The sequence below is a fragment of the Triturus cristatus genome, chromosome 6 (assembly GCF_964204655.1).
Source record: "Triturus cristatus chromosome 6, aTriCri1.1, whole genome shotgun sequence".
NCBI lineage: Eukaryota > Metazoa > Chordata > Amphibia > Caudata > Salamandridae > Triturus > Triturus cristatus.
The window spans coordinates 972949998-972969807 of record NC_140589.1 but is presented as its reverse complement, the minus strand read 5'-3'; the positions used below and the strand labels follow the sequence as shown (position 1 = coordinate 972969807).

General features: G+C 45.5%; 1 protein-coding gene across 1 annotated transcript in view; it reads left to right on the top strand.

Annotated features, from left to right (window-relative positions):
* Nucleotides 1-19810, top strand: part of LOC146820871 (uncharacterized) — a 589956-nt gene that overhangs the window by 433488 nt on the left and 136658 nt on the right. The window contains exon 9 of the mRNA XM_085611692.1: nucleotides 10825-10992. Within this exon, the coding sequence (XP_085467818.1) occupies nucleotides 10825-10992 (168 nt within the window). The remainder of the gene's footprint in view (nucleotides 1-10824; nucleotides 10993-19810) is intronic.

Here is a 19810-nt window from a genome sequence, read left to right as displayed (position 1 = left end):
ATCTGTATATATTGTTATATATATCCTAGTACTGCACGCTATATCAAATTTATAATGTATATTACATAAAAAACATCACTATATAAAGAAATAAAAGTATTTTTCTAATTAAGGTTTGTGTCTACATGATTAGCACTGAAGTGGTTACATAGCATTAATTACATTGGGTATATATTATTTTGGTCATTCATCTACTTGTTATAGCACTTTACCTACCTGGTCTTCTTTTCCCTACGTATAGCAAGTTTATTATTTGTAGGGGTCCCCTTCTTTCCAAAGAGTTAGAAAAGTAATCCTGAAAGTAATCAAGTGCACATAACTTTAAATTCCCATTGAGCTCAATGTATTATTGTGTTTCAAATTGTGTTGCCTAATGCAACAACCTGTAACTATTACCTACAAAAAGTCAATTGCATATTGCAAAAGTATTTAACTAAAGCATCTCATTCTGAGAAAGTATATTTTGATACCTATTGTTGGTTCTAAAATAAAACAACCATATATTTTTTATATAAACCATTGGCCTAGAGTTCAGTTCTTGAGTGTGTGAGACCATTTGCTGACTGAGTGTGTACAACAAATGCTTTACACTGTCCTCTGATACTGCCTTACTGCTCGACCAAGCTACCACTTTAGAGAGTAAGGTTATATCTAACTTTAACCTCTGCCAAACCTCTGGGGACTGTGGACTCTGTACACACTGTACCTATTTGGGAACAGTATATACAGAGCCACTTTCTCACAATATGCGCCCAAACCAACCCAATCCATATGTTGCAAAACATGTCCTAGAGAATCACAATCTTTAGTTTCACCAGTATTGGCATGGGAAGCTATGTCATTGTGTACTGGCTGTGTTGGCATTGCCCGTTTCAAGTGCCAATGTTGAGAGGGCCTTTTCACAGAGAAACGTTCACATAGGAAGGAAAGAGCAAGCATGCATGATCAAAGACTCACTAAAGAAGAATTGTATGGTGTACTACAATAAGTTTGATTTGTAAAAATGTATTGGGACCACATATATCCTGTACACACTCTGTCTATACAGTGCAGAAAGCAAGCAATTATTAAAAGCAACACATTCCATAAACACCAAAAAAACACTGTTTCTGTTGTTTTTAGTGGCTCAAAAATGCATAACCACTGATAACCACAGTATTGAAAACACTGAAAAAACTGCACCAGAATTGACCAAAAATAGAAACTGAAAACAGGAAAGCCTAGTTATATTCTGTTCTCTGCACTTTACCCTCCAAGCTGTGCAATAATCATTACGAAACAGATGTAAAGAAAGAAGAAAAAGTCTTATTCAGCAGTGATACTGCTCAGCTACATATAGTTTACGAGATCAAACAGCAGAGCATACGTCCATCCTACATGCGGAAGCCCAGGACAGCAGTATTCGTAAAATTATAGAAAGCTTTTTCAATACAGATGATACATTTTTCTGCAGAATCAAGAAATAACAGCCACAAATGCTAGCTCGATTTGCTACTGCAGAACCAAAATCAGCAGCACCATACACAACACAGCATAAATTATTAAACAAATTTGAGATTCAAACGCACTTCTTAAATATACTAATTTTATCCGAAACATCAATACAGACAAATCAAATTGAAATACAAAAGTTTTATCAAGACTCAATAATGTAGCCAAAATACGTGTGCTTGGGGTACAGAGGACGCTTACATCACACTTACTGTGAATTACTACTGTTTGCGCTCAATACAAGCTGAACAATTTACAGAGTAGATGTCTTCATTGCCTAACTCAATTAAACTCTTTTTACCTACCTCACAGGATAAATGGCTGAGATGACTCTGCTACTTAGCGAGTCTATGGTCTGAAGGTTGTACACAAATTTCTGTAGCATGCCCACAGCTGACAGAGCTATGTTTTTCAATGGTACCTTCAAACGTAATCATTACTAGGCATGTGCAGTTTACAGACAAATACTTAGGTAGAGGGCTGTAAAGGTGGATGGCTAAAGATCACACAGTACTCAGTGGCCGAACCGAGACTGGAACTCATTAATTCCTGATGCTAAATGCAGCCTGAGATACTATAACTATACTCCTGTCACTCTACATTTAACAAATAAATAAATAATCGCTCAATACCGAACTCGCTATCACCAAAATCACTATTAGCTCCCGGCAAGTGCCAATGGCTAATAACGAATCGCTACTCAATGCATCAAAAATTGCAAATAGCGAAAATCCCAAAAATCGCTATTTAGCATGAGCAGATTAAGGGGAATCAGAACCTGGAGGTAAAGTTATAAACAAAGAAAAAAAAATATATAAAAAAAATATTACATGTGCAACAGATGGTACCAATCAGTAAACCCTTAAATTTGGCCCAGGAGACCCTGTTGGCTAGCACAAAATGGCAGCCCTCTACGTGCTTGCAAGGAGGATGCGAATCAATGCAGCAGGACAGCGCAGGAGAAGGGTCCAGGAGAGAGTATTCAGAGTGCGCATCACCTTGCTGGGACAGAATGAGGACGAGGTGTACGACAAGTATCGACTGAATCGTGCCATGATCATGCGCCTCATTGCAGACCTCGAACCACTACTGCAGCACCAGACACATCGGACCAATGCAATCCCTGCGCACGTCCAGGTCCTATGCAGCCTGCACCTACTGGCCTCAGGAAGTTTTCAGGGGGTAATCGCCGTAGCCGGAGGCGTATCGCAAAGCGCACTCTCACGCTTCTTCCACAAATTCATTGATGCCATGCTGACAATGATAGACACCCACATCAGCTTCCCCACAACCCCACAGCAGTTGGACCGCAACAAACAGGCATTCTACCAGGTGGCCCATTTCCCCCATGTCATTGGATGCATCGACTGTACGCATGTCCCCATCTGTCCACCCTCTGCCAATGAGTACATATTCCGTAACCGCAAGTCCTACCACTCAATCAACGTGCAGGTTGTGTGCGATGCCAAGCACATCATCACGGACCTAGTGGCACAATTTCCGGGGAGCACACACGACTCCTACATATTCAGACACAGTGGCATCCACAGGCGTCTACTCAACGGAGAATTCGGAGAGGGACTCCTGCTTGGTACGTACACATACCACTTCCACACATGAGCACCACACATGTATATACATCACCGTTGCTAAGCCTTTGCTTCTATCTTGTAGGTGACAGTGCATATGCCCTGCAGTAATATATACTCACCCCCTACATCAATCCAGCAACACCACAGGAGCAACGATACAACGCGGCCCACATAAGCACAAGGAATGTCATAGAGAGGACCTTTGGGATTCTGAAGAGTCGCTTTAGAATCCTACATAAGACTGGCGGTGCCTTGCAATACAAACCTGATACTTGCTGCAGGATTGTAGCTGTATGTGCAATGCTGCACAACATTGCGACCAGAAGGGGGATACCCATAGAGGTGGACAGGAATGACGACTACCGGGATGACCAACCACCCGCGCAACACCGACAGGCACACGTCCCTAACACAGCTGAGGGCCATAGGAGGTGGACATACATCACGCAACATCATTTCTGAACCAGGTAAGAATGAAACATGACAATTTCATTGGTGCTGCTACTGTTTAATGCACAGGAGCACTGAGGTATGTGCGACCAAACAAGCAATAAAATAATATATCCCCAACAAAAGTGTAACAACAAATGGCCGTTGTAGTCACGGCTGTGCAGCGTCAAATAAGGGAGGACCCTGGTTGCCCCACCACGGTCAAGCATGACTGTCAGTTAGTCTAGTGGCGCTTGCCACGAACGCCAAGCCTCCTCTCAGGTGTCTCCACCACCTCACCACGGCCTGTCCCTGTGGAGCACCGCGAACTGCGCCGCCTGGTGCTGGCCTCTGCAACCAAAACACTGCTCACACTTGAGGCAGCCTCACTGCCGTCCTCCCCTCCCAATGCGCTAGCACTGAATGTATCGCTCTGCAGGTGTTCAACTGCAGCGGTGACCTGTCTTAGGGCCTTGGCAACATCACCGCAAAAGTGTCCAAGGTCCACCTGCAGTGACACCGAGCGGCGTGCCAACACTGCGGTGCTGTTGCTCAGCCTGGTGATGGCCTTCGTAGAGGCTGCGGACCGGAGCAAGTTCTGCCGGTGCCTCCTCCTCTCGCTGTCATGGCCTTCTCTCATGGCATGGGTGAGTTCCTGTATGTCCTCCCTCAGATACCCATTGCCCTCTGCCACCACAGTGCTCATGTCCCTCACTGCCACAGTCATGGAACGCATTTCTTTAGCATGGCGCGCTATGTTACAGCTGATTGTAGCCATGTGTCTCCCCTGCAGGCGCTGGACACGCAGCATCCGTTCCTCGATGCCACCATTTGGGGAGCTTGCAACGTCGCCTACCGATTGTGAACTGCGCAGAGACCTGCGGCGCTGTGGGGGTCTGACACGTGCTGGTGGGATGATACTCAGACTTTGGCCCGATGGTGTTGCAGGTGTTTGACATGTATCCATCACCTGCATGGGTGGAACTTGTGACCTGCGTCTCCGCTCTTTAGTTGCAGTTGTTGCGCCAGCAGGTGTTGCTGGTGCTGGTGGTGGTGGTGGTGGTGGTGGTGGTGGTGGTGGTGGTGGTGTTGGTGTGGTTGCTGGTGGAGGTGGTGATTGCGTCTCTTGCGGTGTATCCACGTCCGAATCGGCTGGTGTCTCCGAAATGATCAGCCGGCCGCTGTCGTCGGAATCGCCAGGAGATGCATCTGTGTGTGAAACAGTGCATGGTTAGTGGGATAGTTACACCTACGTAGTATTGTAAACATACATTTCCCTCTGTGATCCACTAAGTAAACTGTCTATATCACCCTCTACTGATGTAGTGAATTTTAATTTTAGTTTTATCCTGTGCATGCACACCGGGCTGACTTGACTACAACTCCCATGATGCACTACTGTTATGAGTAAAGTTGTGTGGGGCAAATCTGCATGCACACTCTGATTGTGCTGGGGGGTTGGGAATGGTTTAACGCAATGCTGGGTATGGGCACAGGCATGCATCTTACCTTGGGCACTTGTGGCTGCACCGGAGGTATCCATCTGGGTAACTCCCACGACGGCCTCAGGCTCGATGGTCCCTTCCACCAGCTCCTCCAGGGCAGTGTTTGCTTGCACTGTTGAAGGTCCGCCTCCCGTTCTGGATGCCTCCCGGAGCCTCTCCGCAATCCTCTCCTTGGCCCGCTTCCTCAGGTCGTACCACCGCTTTTTTAGATCGTCTATGCTGCGGGGCGTCACTCCCACCGCATTGACCCTCTCTCGGATGCGCAGCCATATGCGCCGCTTCTCTGACTCAGGCACCTTTAGGGACAGCTTCCCGAACAGCCGATCGTGTTTGCTGCTCACCCCCTCGATCAGGTGCTCCAGCTCCCGGTCGGAAAACTTGCGTTTTCTCTTGCGTGCAGCTTCTGCGCTGGATGGTGCTTCTTTCTCCATCCTGGTTGTGTAGGGTGGTAGTCCTGTAAGTTTAGCTTCAATGGGCTCAGGCAGTCTCCAGTACCAGCTCCTGTTTGCTCCTCTGGCGAGGCAATGAGGGTGGGGCCGCAGTATTTCCTGGTGGTGATGTCATAATGCCGTTCCCAGAGCGACCCGTTATTTCACGTTTTCGCTAATAGCGATTTCGCTAATACCGATTTCGCTAATACCAAAATCGCTATTAGCTAAATCGGTGATGCCGATTTCGCTTTTTGCTAATCGGTGTTTTCTTTACTCGCTATTGTATATTCGGTAAAATATAGCGATTTTTAAAGAATCGCTATATTTTACCGAATCTGTTGATGCATTCTGAAAAGCGATTCCTTGATACCGATTCCTTATTTATCGCTATTAAGGAATCGCTTTTGCTTTTGTTGATGCATGTGCACCTAAATGATTTTGCATATTTTATCCACCATATTCAGCATTGGACAGACACACATTTTCGTCTGTGTTCACCGAGCCTTTACTCTCTTAGGATCACTACAATTAAGGAACAAAATCAATTGGACACTCCAGTGACATGCTTTATCCACGCAGTGGCATGATCACCTCTCTCTCCCATTCCAAGTAGAAGTGGTTTTAGGCTCACAAATTAGTGAGGCAAGGGAGGTGAGATGACAGTCCTCTGGCTTACTGACTGGCATGTCTTGGCAGACAGTGCCAGGTCCCCAGGGCTGACACAGAGCACTGCTCACCCCGATCCTGATAGAACTATATTAGCCCCCCTTGCAGGCCTAAACGATCGTCAAAACCAATGGAGTCATTTAGGAAGCCATCGTGATCAGCTCACCATCTCTGTTGGTTTTTGGCACACCTACATCCAGAACAGCATCAGACTGCAGAGGCAGAAGTGTAAAAAACAGACAAGAATTGGCAAAGTCAAAAGGTTATGCCTGTTGGACCTGTTGGCATTAACACTGGGTTTTAGCCATGCTGTACAGCATCGCCAATACTGTGCAGCTTGGCAAAAGGAAACAAACCACAACAAATTATGCTATGATGTGGCTGCCACATGTGTGTGCCCACAAAGTGGCACAAGCCCCTTTTTTTATTTACCAAGTTGGGTCGGTGTAAAAAAAAATAAAAAATCGAGTTTGAGTGTTTTGATGTATTTTTAGAAGTATTGGAGGGGGTAGAAAGAAGGAGGGCACAGGTAGGTGGGAACAACACGAACAGTGCACAGGTGGCAGGAAAAAACATGGAGCGCATGGTTTGACAGAAGCAAAATGGAGGGCGGGAGGACATAACAAACACAGACGGCAGGGGTGGGAAGAAGCAATGAATGAGAGAGCAACGTGGAAGAGGTAGGAAGAAGCACAAGGGTAAGAAAGCAATGAGAGTGGGAAGAAGTACATAAGGGCAAGTACAGCATAGAGGGTCTGGAGGAGAAGGACACACACAACAGAGAGAAACATGGGGTGCAGCCGGGGAAGAGTGGCACAATTGAGATCTGGAAAACACATGCATTCTTGTAGAGTGCTAAACCCAGAAGAAAACGTTGTGCTTGAAAAGAAAGCACCAGGAGGACATAAGTAAGGCACCCATGCTCCAGGGAAGGGACAGACACAAGAAGAGGAAGGAAAGCCCACACAAGCTAACAAATGAAATGCAAGGAAACAAGAGTGAAAGTAAATTCAAACAGTGATAATAATAACGTAGTGCTTATATAGCGCAACGTATCACCCCCAAGGGGGTCTCAAGGTGCTGTACACATACCGCTGTGGAACACTTCCTGGCCTTTCCCTGTGAAGTGCCCACTCCTGGGCACCCCCAAGGTGAGGCCAGGCATCCTAGCACTGTTGGGGCTGTTAAGCAAGCTATTGCCCAGAGTTGCAGCGTGGGACCCACGATTAGAATAGGCACCGAGGTGAGAATTAACAGGTCCGAGGAAATTAAGCCCAAGACCCGCCGAGGTGGGAATTGAACCCTGGTCTCGGGCCAGAACTCTGCATCAGGGTCTGCCACTCTAACCATTGAGCCACACTCCTCCACAAAATTAATAACCAACTGGTGGGCTCAAATCCCACTGTAAGCTGTCAAGATGCTTATCGTTAAGGGACAGCTTGCGCTGTGTGACTAGCAAGATCTAAAAATAATGCACCGAGGGTCTGAAACAACATCACCCTATCCATCAGGACCTCACCAACATTGCTGCAATTTGAGAAAGAGTTGAAGGCACACCTCTTCAAAGAACACTGCATCGCACTGCATAAACAATCCACAAATCAACAATCTATCCTATCATTCGGTGATTTTATACTTATTTTTGAAAGTGCGCAGCCCTCCTCTGCCTTTTTGCTAGGTTTGCGCTGTAGAAATATCACATACTTATATAAGATAATGTATGACCAACAGTTGAGATAACGGTTACCCTTCAAGGTCAGCCTAGCACCCCATTTCCAAGGTCTCCATAAGAGCAGAAGTTTCATTTAAAGTCTGTGCTAGGTTTGCTACAAAACCTGTGTCATGAAGAGAAAGCAGTACTGAACCCATTCAAGAGAACCGACGTGCCGCTGCTGTCCTCATTGCACAGGCCTGAATTATATCCTAAATTAACAGATAATGACACTGTGATATCATGCAGCTTTCCCAGGGGGGCTGTGATGGAGCACGGGGCCTAGGCAAGCAAATAATGAAATGCAGAGGTTGTGTTGACCTGCTAGGGGAAAAACTGGCAACAGCAACAATTTTTGGTTGTAGGAAATGTTGGAAATGCAAAGGCTTAGGTTTATACTCAAGCAAATTTAAATCAGATGAAACAGAAGTAGTGTTTATGTGATGCTATGTTCGCTGTTCCTTTTACAGCTAATGGTATGGATTTAATGGTACAGCTACGGCATATAAAACCAACAGGCAACTAGTTCTACTTACCTGTGCTGATAAACCCTGCTTCTCTACAGGTTTTCCCTGTAGTCATCTGGTGGAACCTACAGACCTGTCACACTCAACGTTGGCTGTTGAAAGCCCTTTCAGAAACCAGAACAGGGCTGGGGGTTCACCCAATTAGCGCCCTCTCTAACCTGGCTTCTGATAGGGTGTTGGTCGACAGGACTAAAGAGCGTTAGCACATGAGCAAGCTCCTACCTTCAGACATGCTGCACTGATTTTTGGCATGTGCAGCACATCTCTGGCTCACAAATGTGTGAGTGGAACTGAAATGTGAAGCACGTCCCTTTGCTGCTGGCATGTCATCTGTGTGCTGTCAGCACACACAACAGGAATGAAAGCACTCCAAGCGACAGATCTGTCAGTACTTCTGTCTTCATTTCTGCTGCTAGAGCTGCAGATAACAGCTTCTCCATCTATGGGTGTTGGGCTGGTGAGCTGTGCTCGAGCGCCCCTATGCAGCAGCCGCCACTGGTATTTACAAAGGCATGTGGGAGTATGTAAAGGAGTACTACTGTTTTACTACTTTCTACACTCATAAATACTTTTGTGAATTGACCCTGATGTGTTTATAAGAAGTATTGATAATGTTCTTATGAAATAAAATTTATAACAGAAGCCGGTCTGTCGAGGTTGCCAACAGGGTGCTTTGATGTTGTGGCCATCACGGGTGCTACTGCATATGCTGCATAGGCCTCGTCTGTGCTGAAACACAACTTGTGCGTTCCACTGTTTTGCCAGTGCTGATGTTCCGTATGTTGGAGCTACCTGTAGTTCAAAGCTCTCCAACCTCTAAGGAGCATGGGAGCACAAAGCAGAGCATTAACATCTTTTTTATTTGTTTCCACACTCATTATTTTAGATGAAGAGTTTCAAACCACCTTCGTATTATATTTCTTACGTTATATTTCACAGTCGTTTTGGTGCACTGTATTCAAACTTAGGCACACCCAAATATTGAAAGATTCCTTGATAGGAGCACCTATAGCGTGATGCGACCTCTAAGGGATTTAGAAGTAGCACCCCCTTCCACCCCTCCTCCCCCGGAATATAACATTATGTAGTGGTATAGTCCCATGTGTAGAGGTGACATAGTAGACGTAGCCAAGTAGTGTCTTTGAAGGATATTTATTGAGTCCATAAAATCTGTGGTAACAGCCCCACCAGGAGCAGCCTGCTAGCTGCTCAGCCCATCTTTCAACTGTCACCACTCACACCAGGCACCCAAGCATTCCACTCATGTCCATCACACCAACACTCCACACAGAACACTCACACTGGCTGAGCAGCTAGGAACAAGGTAAAAGGGAACATTACAAACATAACATGAAGATACTACATTATCTTCTCCCTTTTAAATTGAAAACTAATATATACACAACAATGTACAAATGAAGACGACAATAGTTCATAACCCAGGGATGAATGGTAAAATCACATCACAAGAGGGGAACACAGACTAAACAAAGGAGACTTGTGCAAATAGCTACTTCACAATGTTGTGTACCAATTTATTGTCAATATAAGGAATTATTGATTTACTATTCGAACTCCATATCTACTTACTTTGACGATATAGTGGTACTCCATATTGTGGAGTCAATATTTTTGCATGTCGACAACCGCCCCGCACCCTCACTTTCCCCTCCACCAGCCCAGAAGACCAGTACCTCTACATGACATACTGTGGAAAAGAGCAGGGAAGATCCTGCGCTGCCCATTTGGTAAACAGACCTGAACATGGAGGAATGCGGAAATCTATCCATTAAAGTCTACTGGTGAGCCGCGGTGGAATTGCAAAGGCCAGAATTAATTACGGAAATCACAACAACCTGTTTTAACTTTGAATTAAATTTAATATTTGTGCCATCCGTTTATTCAAACTAATGTTTTAGTCTCCTTTGATAACCCTCAGCATACGAACTAGCACTTTGTAAAGGCTGCATCACCTACAAACCACTAATAATGTTCCTCCTCCCTTGTAAAATTAATATAGCCTTATTCCCGGCTATTAAAGGCCCGCTGAATCGTTAACAAATCAGCAGGACTTTAATAGCCGGTATAGCCCTGCTATGAAGGGCTATAAGGCTATTAGAACATTCTGCCACTAGAGGGCAGAATGTTCTAACAAATTAAACAAAGCCTTCAGGGAACACGAGGGGATTCAAACCCCTCAGGCTCCCTGAAGCCTTTGTTCACAGCCAGAGCTGTGAACAAAGACACATTGGAATGTTGGAGCTCGGGCTTATACCAGCCATTATAAGCCCGGAGCACTCCATTGTTTTCAATGGAGCTTCTAACCTTCCAATGTTCTAATTAGTGTTATTTAACTTGTTGAGAAATGCTTTTAGGGTTACCAGGACTTGGCAATGAAAGCAGACACCGTGGGTTCATAAACGTTCATTTTTAATGTTCAATTTCTGCTAAAGCTATTGTTTGCATTCACAGATTCTGATTTTGGAAAAAGGAGGCACTTCAGCTGATCTAAATGTCAGCACAACATACAGCCGAATCGCTGAGATCCAGGCCATGCTGAGTAAAGAGGAGCAAACCAACATTGAACTCCGAAGAGATAAAACATTGTTGGTGGATCTTATTTCAGATTTACAAACGAAGGTATTTGGCGTCTTTTGCCGTGATTTTTTTTATGGCTTTCTGTGCAGTTGACTGTCCACTGAATCTTTTGTTACATCACCTTGCTGAACCCGAAAAACACGTGTGACCCATTTCTAACCGTTTTTATTGTGAAAGCGCAAATCCTACCTCACCACAATATGGGATTATGAAGTCTTCAAACAAACCTAACCTTTGATGTTGGTTATTATGCTACTAAAGCAGACCTGGGTTTATTGATTGCATTTTAAACAAGCACTGGCAAAGGTAATAGGTCGCACCATATCCGAGCAAATTGCTTTGCTAATTTTGTCGCCATGTCGAACACCACTGTGGCTGCTGTTCAGCATGGCTAAAAGTTAGTGGCTTAGAGGATAGTGGCATGGAGTGAAGTGACAAAGAGTGGAGTGTCATGTAGTGGCATAGAGTGTTATGGGGTGGTATAGAGCAAAGTAGAGTACGGTGGAGTAGACTGTCGTAGGGCTGTGTGGAGTGGCATAGAGTGTTCTCAAGTGTCATGGAGGGAGTAGAGTGGAGTAAATTGGAGGAACATAGAGTGAAGTGGTGTCATACATTACTGGAGTGTCGTAGAGTGGAGTAGAGTTTTGCATAGTGGAGTGGCATAGAGTGTTATGGTGTGGTGTGGAGTAGAGTGTTATAGAGTAGATTGGAGTGCCAGAGTGGAGTAAAGTTGTGTGAAGTGGCATAGGGGGAGTAGTATACAATGGAGTGGAGTGGGATAGAGTGTAGTAGATTGACATAGAGTGGAGCAGAGAGTCATAGAATTGAGTGGCCAAGAGTTTTGCGGATTGGCGTAGAGTGGAGTACGGTTGAGTATCATGAAGAGGCCTAGAGTGTTGTGGAGTGGAGTGCCGTGGAAGGGTGTAGAGTGGAGTAGCATGGAGTGGCATGGATGCAGTAGAATGGAGTCGAGTCGAGTGGAAGGGCTTAGAGTGGAGGGACATAGAGTGGTGCAGAGTGTTATATAATGGAGTGGCGTAGAGTGGATTAGCGTGTTGTGGAGTAGAGTGCTGTATAGTGAAGTGGCATAGTGTGTCGTAGAAGGGATTGGCATAGAGTGGAGTAAAGTGTCATAGAGTAGAGTGGAGTGGCATAAAGTGTTGTAGAGTGGAGGGGCATAGAGTGGAGTAGAGTGTTGTGGAGTGGCATGGAGTGATGTAGAGTGTCACAGAGTAGAGTGGAGTGGCATAGAATGGAGTAAAGTGGCAAGGGAGTGGCATTGAGAGAGTAGAGCATTGTAGAGTAGAATAGCAGAGTGGAATAGAGTGTTGTGGTGTGGAGTGAAGTGACATAGAGTGGAGTAGAGTGGTGTAGAGTTTTGTGGCTTAGAGTGGATTATAGAGTGGAGTGGCATAGTGTCATAGAGTAGAGTGACATAGAGTTTCAGAAAGTAGCATAGTGGAGTAGTTTGTTATAGAATTGAGTGATGTAGAGTGTAGTGGTGTGCTGTAGAGTGGAGTGTTGTAGAGTATTTTGTCATAGAGTGGTATGTTGTAGAGTGGAGTGGCATGTCATAGAGTAAAGTGGACTATAGTGTTTCTTAGAGTGGAGGGACATAGATTTGAGTGGCGTGTCGTAGAGTAGAGTGGAGCAGCATGTTGTAAAGTAAAGTGGATGTTGTGTCATAGTATGTCTTAGAGTGAAGATACATAGAGTTGAGTTACATTTCGTAGATTGGAGAGTTGTCGTTGAGTGGCATGGAGTGGTGCAGAGTGAAGTGGCGTGGAGTGGAGTGACACAGAGTTGAGTGTTGCAGAGTAGAGTGGTGTGTCGTGGCGTAAAGTGAAGTGGCATGTTGTGGAAGGTGTGTCGTACAGTGGAGTGGCATGTCGTAGAATGGAGTGGTGTGTCGTAGATTGTCATAGAGTGGAAACGCAGAGTGGAGTGGGGTAACATGGAGTATGAATGGTGTGGTAGCACACTGCCATTACAGACAAACCATTTTCAATTGAACTGACCATTATATATGAAGAGACATGGAGTTTTAGGAATAAAGTTTGCAGCACATGAACAATAGTGTGTGGAAATGTCAGAATTACAAAGAAAGTGCTTCATTTTTGCTATCCTAATTTGGATATAGTCTGAAATATGTGTACAGTTTATTTACAGACATTGAAATGTTGTTGTGTGCTAGATTAAAACCTTTCTTTCACAGGAAGATTGTTACATAAATCCTCTGACTTTGAAGTCAGTGAAAGAAAAGTAAACACCAAGCTCCCTCGGAAGACAGAGCTGACCTTCGGTTGCAAATATGACAACATAATAACATCTGAATGCCTGTTTACAGAAAGCGATTAGTCATGGAAAAATACTTAAATAGGCTATGCTCCACAGGAGGGAAAGATTTAAGCTGAACAGCCTAAATAAATAAAGCAAGCAAATAGAAAGCAATCAAATGTGAGTTACAAAACACAAAACTAGTGGAAATTATGCATTCTCAGGGAAGACTTCAGAATGACCCCAAGATGTTGTTAGGTGTGCTGTCTGGTAGGCTTCAACCTAAAAATAGAGTGAACAACACTGTAGCAGAGTAGGATCTGCTTCACATGGTTACCCCCACTTTTTGCTGCTGTAACACTGTTTTTCGACTTTAGTCTGGCTGGGACCCTGCTATTCAGGGCCCCAGCCTAGCTGCTTCCTCTCTAAATTGATCCCATGTACTTTAGGTACACTCCAGATTGGATTCTGGGGTACCCTTGTGAATCTCTAGTATATGGTATACTATGTACCCAGGGCATAGGTACCCTAGAGGTCTACCAGGGGCTGAAGCATGTATTATGCCACCCCTGGGAAGCCCTCCAAAATGACACCACAGGTCTGCTACTGCAGCCTGGGTAAGGTGGTGCTTGCACCCCTTACAGAGATATAGGTTCACTATATCTCACCTATCAATGCACATAGAAACCTATCTGTCACCCCAATGGCAGGCCTTATCAATCCTGAAGGCAGGGTGCTTGGTTATACGTGAAAGGGTGCCCAGGCATGAGCTGAGCCCCTCTGCAGCCTTCGGAATCTCTTCTCCGGGGTTGTCAGTAGTGCAGCCTGACCATATACTTTTAAGTGCATTATAACTAAACGGTAATTGCTAACTTTGGACTGGCTGCACGGAAACATGTCGTGTTTGGTGTCAAACACCTTGGAATCATACCCCCACACCAGTTGATCCCACCCTTCTAGAGGGAGAGACATAACAGCACCGGTATACCCGGTAGCAACTTAAAAGAGCCCTGGCATCACAAAATGGATGCTGCAGCCACAGAGACGGGTCTGGCCTCCTGCTGCTGACCGAAACTCCGGCAGGGGAGGCCTGGACAATAGGTTTCCTGTCACAGGGAGGTGTAACCACCTCCCAAACAGGCTGATGTGTATTAGGGCAGGGTGGGATCACTCTCAGAGTGCTTTGAAGTCCTGCACTGGGGGCACATTTGGTGTCCCTGTGCATAGTCCAGCTCAAACCGGTTCAGGGGCTTCCAGCCCCTGCTCTGGCGTGAAACTGGACAAAGGAAATGGGTGTAGCCACCCCTCTTTCCAAACCCTCCCATAGGTGGGCCCCCTGAGTAAGTCCAACCCTTTTCTTAGGTATAAGTAAGGAACCCCTGGCAACATGACTTTAGATATCCCTAGACGAAATTCTGCAACTGAATCCTGGATCTTCGCCGCTCTACTCAAGATTAGAGGACTGAAGAAATCTCCCTTGGGGTTAAGGAGTGACTCCCCTGCTTGGCAGGCACCAACGAAGCAATTGCCAGTCTGCATCGCCGAAGCTCCCACCGGACTCCGAAGTATTTGCAGCCCAGGAATAGAATTTTCCGACTTCTCAGAGGCCGACCCGAGTCCCCAGCAAAGCTGAGACCCACAGCCCTCGTGAGTAACATGGAACCGGAACTCCTGGTCACCGTGCACCTTCGCAAGTGCATTGACTTCCTGACGTCTCTTGAAGTTGTGCTTTGGGTTTCTTATAGCCCACACCCCGAGCACCATCTGCACTGAAGATTGTGGGCCTACCCTTTACGAGTGTTCTGTGAGCCCGCTTCTTGCATTTCCGCATGAGGCTCCTTCACGATCCCTGGTCCCTGTGAAGGCAACTTTGATTTTCCTTGGGCTTCCCTGGTTGCTCCAGACGTGCCCTGACTCCCCACTGCATGGTGAGTCCCCCAGACCTTGCTGGTCTGCACCAAAGCATCTTTCTCCTTTCTGCGTGGGTTGCTGTTGCCAAGGCTTGTTGTGTTCAATCCGGGCACCAACGCTGCAGCACTCGACATCCTTCGTGGGACAGCTCGAATCCAGCTCCTGGTTGTCCTCGACGCCACCTGGTCCTCGTGACTCAAGAGTCAAGCTTCACCTTCTTCACCTATAATCGCCCGACATCGTGGGCATTCACCTATCGTGCCCTTGGTCACTGGCTAGTGACCCAGACTCTGTGTCCTCTGCTTTCAGGTTCATCTCGACTTAGATCCAGGCGTGGATCTCTTTGGACACTTCGCATCTTCCCTGCAGCAGCACTTCTTCGCCAGCTCCCTTTGAAAACGACGACGCCACACCATTTGACACCTATGCACCCGTCTTCCCTGGGTGAGGTAACTCGAGTACTCCCGTGCTCCTGTGGGTGTTGACCCTAGAACTTCCTAAATCCAAAAGTGTTTGGTCCTAGTTCAACTCTAAGTGTCCCTAATCTTTAAAAATCTAACCGCGACTTTCCCCATAGAAGCTAACCGGAGCTCGCGGCTGTGTTCTCACACTGCACCCGTGGGCCCCCGTGGGTCCCTTTTGTCACTACCTTCGGTGGTTCCTTGGGGTCCCAGCTATTCTACAGGCTCTAGGCCTTGTGTCTAGTTAAGTCGTGGTTCTTATACCACTATTTTAGTATATGGTTTGGCTCGCAACTAGGGCCTAACGTGTATTTGTGCTATTTTACTGTAATATTTGAAGTGTAACTTCTGTGTTTGGACCTCTAGCCTCATAAAGAGACTAGCAGGGTGTGTTTAGAAATAAATACATATATTTTATATATATATATAAATGGTGTGGTTGTCTTTCATTTAGCCATTCAAGAGATTATAGACTGGTAAAACAAGCTGCTTTACATTCCTTCAAGACTTAGCCTGAAGGCTACTCTCCATAGCTACCACAAGGATAGCTTTCAATAAAGGTTGTCTTTAACTTATCATCAATAAAGGGTTGTTTGGACTGGTGCAAGGTGCCCACTATAACTAGTGGATAGCATATACCAGGCCAACTTCTCACAAACCCCATTCCAGAGAAGGGAACTAAGAAGCATTTACAAATGCAGTAGGTTTTGCCTGCATTATCCTCTTTCCAAAACCCAGCATTCACATGTTTGGTTACCATGATGCCTCCCTTCTCTGAGCCTGCTTTAATGTATTCAAAATTATATACATCTGTGCCTATCTGCCATCAAATTATGGGGTTCCCAAGTATACCAGTGTTGGACTTGGCCCTATTTGAAGGGTCATCCCCAAACCTTTTGCCTTCACCCTCCTGTTGTCTGAACCCATTTTTGTTTGCTTTCAGGACTCTGTACACTTTACTACTGCTACCCAGTGCTATAGTGCTTAATCTCTCTCCTTTAAATATGGTGAAATTGGTTTACACCAAATCGGCACATTTAATTTCATTGTAGGTACCTAGTAAAGTGGTACCACATGTATCCAGTGCCAGTAAATTAAACACTACTGGTAGGTCCTCAGCACACGTTTCACCCACTTAAGTAGCCCTTTAAGCATGTCTCAAGCATACCATTGCAGTCTGTGTGCAGTTTTACACTGCCATTTCGACCTGCCAAATAAACCTTTTGCCAGGCCTAAACCTTCTTTTTTATTACATATAAGTCACCCCTAGGGTAGGCCCTAAACAGCTCATAAGGCAGGGTGCAATGTACATAAAAAGTTGGACATATACTTTTAAGTTGGACATGTCCTGGTAGCGAAAAACTCTTAAATTTGTTTTTCACTACTGCAAGGCCTACCTCTTCCAATAGGATAGCAATGGGTTATCTTATTACATTTAATAACTAATAACTTTTAATTTGGGGCATGTAGGAATGCAGAGTTTGGTATCTGAACATTTTTAATGTAAACCCCTCTTTAAGGTGGTAAAGTCACATTTTAAGCCACAATTCTGTAAATGCCATCTTCAGAAAGTTGCTATTTACGTGTCATTACTATTTGGTGCATGCAGCCTGTACCCAGTGTCACATGACTAGGTGTAGCTGGCACTTGTTCTTCGTGCATTGCGCCTAGACAGAGAGATAAAGGGGAAATAGGTGTTGGCAGGGGGAGGAGTTGTCACCTATCACACTTGCACATCACAAAGGCCCTACCTCAGCAGAACTCACAAATGCTTTCACACTAGTCTTTTGTGCCCCCAGACACTCTCCGGCCAGGGCAGTAAGGCAGAAAATTCCTCTTTGGGTGGAAACCTCCACAATCTTCTCCTACTTCAAAGCTGGCATCCTGTACACATATTGAACCCTCAGACTCAAATCTTCAGGGTACTCCTGGGCTTGCAGATACTACTGAAGAAGGACGCCCTGCTACCCTGCTGCTTGAGTCCTTCCCTGCTTGCTGAGAAAGAAGACTGGTCCCACACCCTTTATTGCAGGCTGAAGTGACTCCAAGGGTCAGCTGTTGACCTCCTGTCATGAACTACAGGGAAACAACAAGCTGTGGAGATTTCCTTGCAAACTGCCCAGCTGACCTGCTGCACCGGACTTGACTGGACCTGCAACTAGTCCTTTTCCTCAATAGGTGCCTCTCAAGTCCTGGAATCTTGGTGTGGCATCTGTTGAATTTCGCCAGAAATAAAAGGCGATATTAAACATTTTTGGACTCTTCATGAACTGCTCTGAAGATCTTGGTGCCTGTGCCTACTACCCAGTGAACCCACCTCTTTGTTACAGCTACAGCATTGACAGCCCACGGTGATTGCCAACAAGAATCTTCAGCAATGACCATCAACGATGCCTGACTGGATCTTCGTGTTACATCTAGGCCCGTCCGCGATACCCAGCCTGCTCTTCGTGCTACAACGACGACCATCCGAGATGCTCTGTCTGCTTCTCGTGACCACCTCCACCGTGAACTGTACTGTCCATGCTAGACTTTAGAAAGTAAACTTTTTAGCAGGACTAAGCTGGTCCCTGTATCCAGCCCTCCATCGCGGTCAGAATAAACTTGTGACTTTCACCTGGTCCTGCACAACCAGATAACTGCAAGTGGCGATTTGTGCTTTAAGGCGATACACTTACCTTAATTCTTTAAAATTGCATATCTGCTATTCTACTTCTTGGATTTTTATCTTTTTGGTCGCAAATAATGTATTCCTTTTAGCTAATTTTTTAAAAATTGGTGTGGGGTTTTTCTTTTGTGGTGTTTTCATTTTATCACTGTTTGGTGTGCACCATAAATACTTCCACATTGCCTCTAAGTTGACCACTTTTGTTCCAAGCTACAATAGTGTTAAGCACAGGTTAATTTGGGATTGCTTGTGAGTTCACCCTGACAGAAATTGTGGTTGCTGCTTGAGTAGGGTTTCACCCCTCTCAAACAGTAACCCAATTTCCCACATTGGTCTTCAGTAGTGATGATTAGGAGTTCTACTTGTGCAGTGCCATACATTAATTTTGCATTACACTAAAAAATCCCAGATAAGTAATTTGATACCAATTGGAGCTTTGTTCTAATTCTCCTTGATTGGCTCTTTTGCTTCTTCACTCTCGTTATGATAATACCTGCAGAAATGGAATTCGAGTTCATCAGCCCGGAGAGCTACATTATGGTTGAGTTCAAGTAGTTCTGTAAGGAAAGGGGACCTCCAACCAAAAAGGGAGGGATACCTTGCACTGGAGATGGGTGACCAGATGAAGTACACTCCAAAGAAAACTATTGTTACACCAAATTTGGACACACCTCAAAGAAGTACCACATTAGATTTAGTGATAGTCAGAACCAGTCTATGGTGGATTTCTTGATTACGCCAGCAAGGTACTGAATAGTTGGGTGCAGGCGGCAAAGCTGATGATTTTGCTGGATTGTTTAATTGGCTACTGAGAGACCACATGCTCAGTACATGTTTTTTAGAGCTGTGGCAGCTACTGATTAATAGCGGAACTCACTGACCCCAGAAAACTTGCAAAGGAGTTGGACCTCGGTATCAGTGACAGGGTGTCTAAGAAGGTACCTGGGAGTGAACCAAAGAAGGGTCGTTCTGGTTCCCCCAACAGATTGTGGATGAGGTTAAAGATGACCCAGACCGGTCCCAGAATAAGGTGGGAAGGTAAGGGTTCCCAAATCACTTCTGACAAACAGGGAGGTGGTTCTGATCTGCGATGGACCAGGGCTCCCCATTTCCAGCCCTGGTGTTTTGATTGTTCTGAGTTAGGACACAAGCAGGGGGGGGGCTAGGCTGTCCAAAAAACACCCGCTGGTGCGAACTCTACAGGGATGGTCAATGTGGCCTTACAGAGTAGTAGTCCCCAGGGGCATGTGATGGACTGTACCCTAACTCCCTTAGCTGTGAGTTAGATTTAGAGGGTGAGTGGGTGATCTCTGAGGTTGGGAGTCTTCAATTCCTCCAGATAGAAGTGAATGGGGTCCCTGTCACTGCTTTGAGGGACACTGGGTTTAACCAGACCACGTTAGTGGAAGAATAATTGCAACCATATTGCCAGAACCATCTCTGTGCAAAGGATGCCCATATAATTTCGGATTTAACAGTTGGACTAGCAGTATGCCATCTTTTGGGTACCATTATGCTATGAATGTGGACAATAGGTCAGTGG